The sequence below is a fragment of the Gymnoscopelus braueri genome (genome assembly GCF_963280865.1).
Source record: "Gymnoscopelus braueri genome assembly, chromosome: 20".
NCBI classification, from domain to species: domain Eukaryota; kingdom Metazoa; phylum Chordata; class Actinopteri; order Myctophiformes; family Myctophidae; genus Gymnoscopelus; species Gymnoscopelus braueri.
In genome coordinates, this window is record NC_137622.1 from 45,287,927 (window position 1) to 45,297,926 (window position 10,000).

At 39.9% G+C, this 10,000-nt stretch overlaps 1 protein-coding gene across 4 annotated transcripts in view; it reads left to right on the forward strand.

Annotated features, from left to right (window-relative positions):
* The window catches only part of LOC308076480 (NACHT, LRR and PYD domains-containing protein 3-like), a 38,284-nt gene that overhangs the window by 24,946 nt on the left and 3,338 nt on the right, over window positions 1-10,000 (forward strand). For all 4 annotated transcript variants that reach the window (XM_080416791.1, XM_080416788.1, XM_080416790.1 and 1 more), the window contains 5 exons: window positions 1-1,643; window positions 4,317-4,481; window positions 7,989-8,162; window positions 8,245-8,400; window positions 9,871-9,932. The exon at window positions 1-1,643 is cut by the window's left edge and continues 152 nt beyond it. In XM_080416791.1, coding sequence (XP_080272917.1) covers window positions 1-1,643; window positions 4,317-4,481; window positions 7,989-8,162; window positions 8,245-8,400; window positions 9,871-9,932 — 2,200 coding nt within the window. The remainder of the gene's footprint in view (window positions 1,644-4,316; window positions 4,482-7,988; window positions 8,163-8,244; window positions 8,401-9,870; window positions 9,933-10,000) is intronic.

Genomic DNA, 10,000 nt, shown 5'->3' on the forward strand with positions numbered 1-10,000 from the left:
ATGAAGAAGGCAGGAGAGGAAAAAGAAATCCAACTCAGTGAAATCTTCAAAGACCCTTCTGGAAGAAACAAAAGAACAGTAGTGCTGACCGTTGGCTGTGCAGGAATTGGCAAAACGTTCCTCATACACAAATTTGTCTCTGACTGGGCCAAGAAATGTTTTCCCCAAGGTCCACACCTCGTTTTCCCGCTCAGGTTCCGCCAGTTAAATCTGCTCAAAGGAAAAAAGTTTAGTTTGGCAAAGCTAATTCACACATGCATCGAGGAAACCAGATTTATTGAGGAAGACGTTCTTAATGACATCTTCAACGAATTGCAGACGTCAGGAGACTACAACAACAGCCCCTTCAAAGTTATGTTTGTTATGGATGGTTATGATGAAAATAATTTTCAGTTCGATTTCAGTAAAACAAATAGCTTCACGCAAGTCACAGAGTCGTACCCAGTGGAAGTACTCCTTCTAAACCTCCTCAAGGGGGAGCTGCTCCCCTCTGCTCACATCTGGATAACCTCACGACCTGTAGCAGCCAATCAGATCCCTAAGGAGTTTGTTAACAGGATGACAGAAGTACGAGGGTTCATCAGAGATGACCAGAAGAAGGATTTCTTCATGAATATGTTCAGTGATGAGAACCTGGCCAGCTCAATCTACTCACACATCAAGATATCAAAGATCCTCCACACCATGTGTGAAATCCCAGTCTTCTGTTGGATCCTTGCTACCGTTGTGCAACTTGTGCAGAACATGGGGATGACAGACAAGCTGCCCAAAACCCTGACTGAGATGTTCTGCTACTTCCTGACGGGTGAGACCAAGCGAGAGCTGAAGAAGAATTCTGCACTAGATGAGGAAGACAAAGAGAGGGTCATAATAAAGGATGTTCTTCTGAAGCTGGGCAGGCTGGCGTTTGACCAACTGGACAAAGGCAACATCATTTTCTACCAGAAAGACCTGGAAGCGTGTGGTCTTGATGTGAACAAGGACTTGCTGAACTTAGGTTTTTGCACAACGTTTTTCAAAGAAGACGATGTGTTTTTCCTCCAAACGGTCTACTGCTTTGTTCATCTGAGCATCCAGGAGTTTCTGGCTGCAGTCTACCTGTTCCACTGTTTCACACAGAGGAACATGAAGGTCCTGAAGACATTCCTTGAAGATGATGATTACAACAGTAACAGTTCCCTGTCTGACTTCCTAAAGGCTGCTGTGAAAAAAACCCTGCAGAGTGAGAGAGGACACCTGGACCTCTTTGTCCGCTTCCTTCATGGTCTCTCACTGGAGTCCAACCAGAGTCTGTTAAGAGGCCTGCTGGGTCAGACAGAGAACAGTCCAGAGGAGATCCAGAGAGCCATCAACAACCTGAAGAAGATGAATGATAGGAGGTTCTCTCCTGACAGATGTATCAACATCTTCCACTGTCTGATGGAGATGAAGGACCCCTCAGTAAGTCAAGGTATCCAACAGTTCCTGGAGGCAGAGAGCAGATCAGGGAAGAAACTCTCTGTGACCCAGTGTTCAGCTCTGGCCTCCATGCTGCTGATGTCAGAGGAGGTTCTGGAGGTGTTGGACCTGAACACATACAACACAGAATATGTGCAAGGGCGACACAGACTGGTCCCAGCTGTGAGGAACTGCAAAACAGCCAGGTTAGTAGTTGTGTGTATATAAACATGTTATAGTAACTTTCACTCTCCATTCATACATTAAAAATAAATATACGAATAATAAACATGCACGCGCAGGCACGCACGCACGCACGCACGCACGCACGCACGCACGCACGCACGCACGCACGCACGCACGCACGCACGCACGCACGCACGCACGCACGCACGCACGCACACACACACACACACACACACACACACACACACACACACACACACACACACACACACACACACACACACACACACACACACGGGGAGGGGGATGGAGAGAGAGGGACAGAGAATCATCACATGATAAAAGACACTGATTGGTCACACTGGTGATTCATTCTGCAGTGTTTATGTCTATCAGTGGTTCTCAAACCTTTTCATGTCAAGAACCCCAAATTAATGAACCGTATTTATATAAATTAATACATATTTGTCCACAGACCCCATCTGAACATATTTTGCCAGGGACCCCCATACAAGATTTATGTTAACATTGTTCTAAATATCCCACACTTTTCTTTTCTTTTTTTTAAAAAGATTGCTTTATTTTATTTGCTTTATTTTATTTTTAATAATCAATCTACAAGCTCACAATGTGCTTGTAGATCGGCTATTTTCAAAGAGCTGATTTAGGGTTACAGTGGTTAAACCCATTTTTTTACAAGCTCATAGCGCGGCACCCGGTGCCGCGATATGAGCTTGTAGATCTGCTATTTTTGAATATCCAAACTATAAAATATGGTTAAAGTGTTTAAAATGATTGTAACACTATATCAACTAATTTTGCTGGGGACCCCCTGGAACCCCCCCCCCCCCCCCCCCACTCAAGGACCCCTGGGGGTCCTCAGACCCCACTTTGAGAACCACTGATGTAAACAACACAGGTGATGTAATACAGCCTTGAGGTGCTCCAACATTAGTCCTGATCAGAGAGGAAAGTGATTCATTTATCTTTACTATCTGTGTTCTGTTTGTGAGACAATAATTATACCATAAATGAGGTTAGAATCAGAGTGAATTCATCCTTTATATTAGTCTCTATCTAGAACTACTGTCCAATCCTACATCACCAACTGTAACTACTGTATCTACTGTATCTACTGTATCTACTGTATCTACTGTATCTACTGTAACTACTGTATCTACTGTATCTACTGTAACTACTGTAGCTACTGTAACTACTGTAACTACTGTATCTACTGTAACTACTGTAACTACTGTATCTACTGTATCTACTGTAACTACTGTAGGTGCAGAAGAACTGTCAGGTTTCAGCTCAGAGAACATGATGAAGTGATGTGAATGTGGAACGTCTGAGTCTGACAGCAGATATCCTCACAGGGTGGGGGGGGGGTATTTATCACTTTTATTGAAGCCCAAAACATAAGAGATATTAATTAAACACTGGAAGACCTCAGAGAGGAGACACAACACAACACAACACAACACAACACAATTTAGCAGTGGTGTAAAGTAACTATGTACATTTACTCAAGTACTGTACTTAAGTACAATTTTGAGATACTTTTACTTTACTGGAGTATTTACAATTGTCTATACTTTTACTTCTACTCCACTACATCTCAGAGGCAAATATTGTACTTTTACTCCACTACAATTATTTGAAAACTTTAGTTACTATTTACTTTGCAGATATAAATTATTACATTATAAAACACACATTAACCACTTCAGCCCTATTTTATACCTAGGCTATATGAAAATAGAAGATCTATAAGCTCACAGATTGTAGATTGTCTATTTTCAAACATTTTAGTACTTTTACTTTTGGTACTTTAAGTTCATTTTGATACCAATACTTTTGTACTTTTACTGAAGTACATCTTTAATTCCGGACTTTTACTTGTAACAGGATACTTCTACATTGCAGTATTGATACTTTTACTTAAGTAAAACTTTACAGTAATCAGGTAAACACAAGGTAATACATCTAATGTATAGAAATATTAATCTAGGATCATAGGTAAACCATGAACCTATCATCACTCTAAACAGTAGCATATAAATAAATATAAAATCTGTACATTGAAACTATACACACTATAGGATACCAGATCTACAAATGAACCTGCCATCTGTCTATATAACATGCTATCTAAATCCTTGGTTCTCAAAGTGGGGTCCGGGGACCCCCAGGGGTCCATGGAGGGGTACCAGGGGGTCCCCAGCAAAATGTGTTAATATAGTGTCACAATCATTTTAACCACTTTAACCATGTTTTATAGTTTGGCTATTCAAAAATAGCAGATCTACAAGCTCATAGCGCGGCACCGAGTGCCGCGCTATGAGCTTGTAGATCTGCTATTTTTTAAAAAACCCTGGCACAAAATATTTTTGAGATGGGGGTCTGCAGCCAAATACATATCATTTTGGGGGTCCTTGACATGAAAAAGTTTGAGAACCACTGTTTTAAACAATGGTCATTACTTGTTTACTCACTTTAATGAGGAATTACCAAGTTACTAAATATATCAATGTAAGTTACATGCTTTAACTTAGTTCCCTGTTCTTACTGACATCCTGTTAATGTCTGGAGAACTACATAGATAGAAGATCTCTCAGTTTACTTCCTTCACAGTGAACTGTGACTGATCTGTTTTGATCATCTCTGATTTTACATGTAATCTGTCATTACAGACTTGTTGGCTGTGACCTCAAGAAGGAACACATTGAAGTTGTGGCTTCAGCTCTCAGTTCTAATCCATCCCATCTACGCCACCTGGATTTAAGTTCTAACGGACTGGACCTGGACCTGCTGGAAGCTGCACTGAAGAGCCCACACTGTAGATTGGAGACTCTAAGGTCAGATGAATTTACATGAATTATTTTCATCAGTGAATTACAGTATAATATTATAATATGAATACTGTGTTGATACTTCTTTTGATTATTGTGAATAAGGTTGACATAGTAACACATTGACTAGAATAATGATAAGGTACAGTGACTATAGTATGTACATGTTACAATTACAATTAACACTTACATGCATTCACCCACAATCACTGCAATTTGTATTTTTACATGTTGAGCCTCTGACACTTAAACTGATTGAAACCTTTATTTATTCTCAAAGAGCTTTGAGGTTTACCCTCATTTACAATGCTGCTGACATTACACACACAATTATAGATATATACAGATATAAAACACAGAAACAACACAATAAGACCATAACAGAAAACTAGTAAGTTAAAAACAGCTACATAGTGAGGTAGGGAGATTTTAGAGCAGGTTATTAGATTAAAAAGTAAAAGTATTAATACCACTAAGTGCAGGGGTTGACACTAACGCCTGCCCGACTGCCCGGGGCAGGTAAATAAAACTTGCGGGCAGGTGGAGTTAGCTTTCAGCCTGCCCTACCGGGCAAGTGCACGTTTGAGTGGCAGTGGGGACGCAACCATCTTTAGTTCACTATAAACACAACATGAAATCACGATCAGTCACGATCAGAGACCTCAAAAACTATAAGAGTGAGGACTTAGATCACAGGCTAGAGGAACAGGACTGGTCCGACGTACTAAACAGCACACAGGTAGACGAATCTTGGCTTGGTTTCAAAACCAAATTCATTCAAATTTTGGACAGTGTGGCTCCCATGAAAACCATCAGGGTCAAAACCCGCTCGGTACCATGGATGAATTCGGACATCCTTACTGCCATGAAAGTCAGAAACAAAAAGTGTTCTGAGTTTCATAAAGGTAGGATCAAACTCGCCAAATATTTTAACAAAGGTCTCGAATCCCACGTAGCTAAACTTGAAAAAGAAAAAAACAAGCTAAGAAACAAGGTTAATGGCATGCTCCTATTAGCAGAAAAAAGCTTCCTCGATGACAAAATTGAGGAAAATCAAAGCAAACCACGAGAGCTTTGGAAGCTATTCAACAACCTACTAGGCTGCAGCAAGAAATTGAAAACCAGGTTTACAAACATAAGCCTCAAGGTGAATGACACTCTCACCACATCCAAACATGAAGTGAGTAATATCCTCAACATATTCTTCACGACCATAACCTCAGATTTGGTTGAAAAACTACCCCCTCACTCTGGGTGCTATGGTGAAGAGTATGTTCCTTTTACGAAAAACAGGGTGTACGCAAAGATGATTTTAAACTCTCTCCTGTGAAAACAGAAGAGGTGTTTAAAAAATTGAGTGCTCTTCATCAACACAGCCACAGGCCTCGACAATATCCCCGCCAAATTTCTAAAAGACTCAGCCGCCTCCATTGCTCCAATCATTACCCACATAATAAACCTCTCCATCATACAGGGACGGGTCCCTAACGATTTAAAAAAAGCAAGGGTGACCCCTCTGTACAAAAAAGGAAACAAATTAGACCCTGGCAACTACCGCCCTATTTCTATTCTTAGCTCCATCTCGAAAGTCATGGAAAAAATAGTCTATGAACAGGTCGATAAGTATCTTGCTGTCGGGTGGAAACCTCCTTAAAAAAAAGAAAAGAAAATAAAATTGTGAAAATAGCTGATCTACAAGCTCACAATGCATTGTATCTCGACACGTTGGGAGCTTGTAGATCTGCTGTTTTACTCTTATAGTGCGACACTCTTGAATAAAGAAGTAGGGCATTTATGAACAAACATATTTTTCCATATTACAAAACCATTGAAATATGGAAATACAAGGTTTCTGCCCGACAACGACAATATATGATTTTCATCATTTGCATTTATCCATCAAAACATTGTTCATGTTTATTTGTATGGACTTCAAAATGGTCTGTGGAATGTAAAATAAGGGCACTGTTGGCCTCTAATATGCCGTTTTAACTGTTGCTACACTTAAAAATATAAAATAACAAGTGTTAACCCATTGTCATATTCAAAGCTATTTAGATATTTGGCATAAATATTGAGGTATGAAATGTTTTATCGTGCGGCCCCATAATTCATAAGTAGAAAGTAAGACATGTGTTGAATTGAACAGTAATTCTAATTTTACCATCCTTTTATAAAGGACGATTTACTTTTCGGGCAAGTGGGCAAGACCTGTGGGCAAGTAGAACATGACCTGCACTTGCCCGACGGGCAAGTGCCTCTGAGACCTTAGTGTCAACCCCTGCACTATACAGTAATACTCCTAATCCTAAACTAGTAAAAGTACTGCATTAAACATTTTACTACTAGTAAAAGTACCAAAGTATTGGTACCAAAAATAAGAGCATTGAGGTTTACCCTCATTTACAATGCTGCTGACATTACACACACACACACACACACACACACACACACACACACACACACACACACACACACACACACACACACACACACACACACACACACTAATCAACTATTAAGACTCATACAGATATAAAACACAGAAACAACACAATAAGACCAGAACAGAAAAAGTTAAAACAGTTACATAGTGAGGTAGAGAGATGTAAGAGCAGGTTATTAAATAAAGGATGTTGGGTCATTAATGTTTCTCATGAGTTGTAGATTGTTCCATGAAATAAGAACATTTTAGCAGAAAGCAGATTTTCTCAGTTCAATCTCAAGTGTAAAGGCGGTTACACACCGGCGAATATGCGAATATACGCAAAATTCGGACTCGTTCCGAATAATTAAAAGACGTTTTTTTCGCTCCGCAAAACTGGTGTGGAAGCTTGCATTGACTTTATAAGGTTTTTTTTAAAAACGCACTATTCGCATGAAAAAAATCGCCCCGGTGTGTAAGGACCTTAAGCCTGTTGTTTGAGTGGATTCACATTTATATTCAGACACAGAGTAAGATGTGTCTGTCTGTCAGTGGTGGACTGAATATTCTGATGTTTTACTAAGTAAAAGTATCAATACCACAATACAGTAATACATTAATACATTAATACAGTAATACAGTAATACAGTAATACAGTAATGCAGTAATACTAAACTAGTAAAATTCCTGCTTTAAACATTTTACTTAAGTAAATGTAGGAGCCGTTTCATTTGATTTAATGTTTTTGACTAAATGGCGCCCCCACTGGTCCCCTTGGAAAATGGCACCATGGTTCTCTATTAATCTATTAACAGCTGTGTAGCAGAAACACACACACACACACACACACACACACACACACACACACACACACACACACACACACACACACAGCGCAGATGATGAATGAAAGACTTTGTTTAGAATCATTTTTGAGTTTTGATTTGAACCTTTATGCTGCATCTGTTTGTTTTGAAACCCTTTTAGTTAAAGTCTGGAGCTTGTTCTTGTTTTGTTTGTTTTGATCTGTTCATCTGTTGTCAACCTGTTGATGTTTACATTTTTTTTGTTTTGTTTTTTTCATTCAGACTGATTAACTGCTTGTTGTCAGAGAGATGGTGTGAAGTTCTGGCCTCGGCTCTCAGCTCCAATCCTTCCCATCTGAGAGAATTAGACGTGAGTTGGAACAGAATTCTGGATTCTGGAATTGAACTTCTCTGCGTTGGAGTGAAGAGTCCACATTGTCACCTGCAGACCCTGAGGTAAATAATGTTTTCTTTTCTGTGTGGATCTGTACTTCATGAACACCAACAGCAGTTTGTTAAAGTGTTTATTTCTCTGCAGGTTGTCAGGCTGTGGGATCACAGAGGAAGGCTGTTCTTCTCTGGCTTCAGCTGTGGCCCTCAACCCCTCCCATCTGAAGCATGTGGACCTCAGCTGTAACCACCCAGGAGGAGATGCTGTACAGACACTGCTCTCAGCTGGACTAGAGCCTGTCAAGTGAGTAGATTTAGACTGCGTCCATGTTGGTTAGTGCAGCCATTCCCTTGTTTCATGTTCCAGTGTCTAGGCAGGTACTTCATGCTTTGTATTTATATATATTTAGTTAATACTATATACTCAACAAATGAATAATGATAGATTTATGCCTCCTATATGTAATTGAATCGTCCAATTATTGAAAATATACAGTATATTATAACATAATACTTCACATTGTAAGCTGTCATTTGATTAATTTAACCTATTATAGAGTCAGTGTTTTAATCACATGAGCTATATTCAGGGTGTGTCATAATAGTCAAGCATTCATCAAACATTGTGAAAATAGCAGATCTACAAGCTTGTATATTGGCTGTTCTGTAGGGCAGTTGAGTGGAAAAATGAGGTGACAAGTATAGAGCCCTGTGGGACCCCTGTCAGTGAAGTATACAGGGTATAATATACTGTAAATGATAAATCTACATCAGTGTGAAACATTAAAAGATGAACAGCTGCTCTCACTTTAGTTTGACAACAACTAGTCCATACCCAGAGATGTGTGTTCCTCTGACTCCATCTGTACACACACACACACACACACACATACACATACACACACACACACACACACACACACACACACACACACACACACACACACACACACACACACACACACACATACACACACACACACACACACACACACACACACACACACACACACACACACACACACACACACACACACATACACATACACATACACATACACACACACTCACAGAGACAAAACTGAGACAAAACTGACCACACTTTGGAAGCCAACTTTAGCCAATGAGTGGAAAATCGGACAGATCTGTGTTGATCACATGACTATAGAGATACTTTGTAGCGATTTGCATGACGTTTGGATAAAATCTGTAGGAGTAAATGGGTTTTGCACAAATCGGCCTCCTGGTGGCGCTATAACAGGCCCATTTGAAACATTTGGGGCAGAGGTTCTGAATTGGCATCCAATGGTGCCGGAGATTAGCTGTCCACAGATGGACACACACACGGACGGACGGACGGACGGACGGACAGGGGGTAAAACATAGGCTACTCTCGCCATGCCTTTCGGCCTGGCGGAGACCATAACAAATCACGTTGTATAATTAAGGCCTCCTCATATCAGCTCTGCTATAGAAAATAAAGGGGAAATCAAACTTATTTTAGGAAAGGTTTTTAGATGTGATTTCAATTATTCTAACATTCTATGGAAACATAAATGTTTCAACTGATTTACACAGACGCTGTAGCAGTTTGATTCAACATGACAAACCATCCAAGATGTCCTGGATTTAACATTTTAAAATGTGTTCTGTTTGATTTAATGTTGTTCTTTGATCTGCTTTGTTGCTGTTTTTAACATGTTCTGTAAAGCACGTTGTAACTTTGTTTGGAAAAGCTCTATACAAATAAATACATTATCATTACTTCCTACAGTGTGAATCATGGAGGAGAACACTGGATAGAACACTGGATTAATCCTCAACTCCTTGCCAGATGTGAGTGTCTGTCTGTCTGTCTGTCTGTCTGTCTGTCTGTCTGTGTCTAACATGCCTGTCTGTCTGTC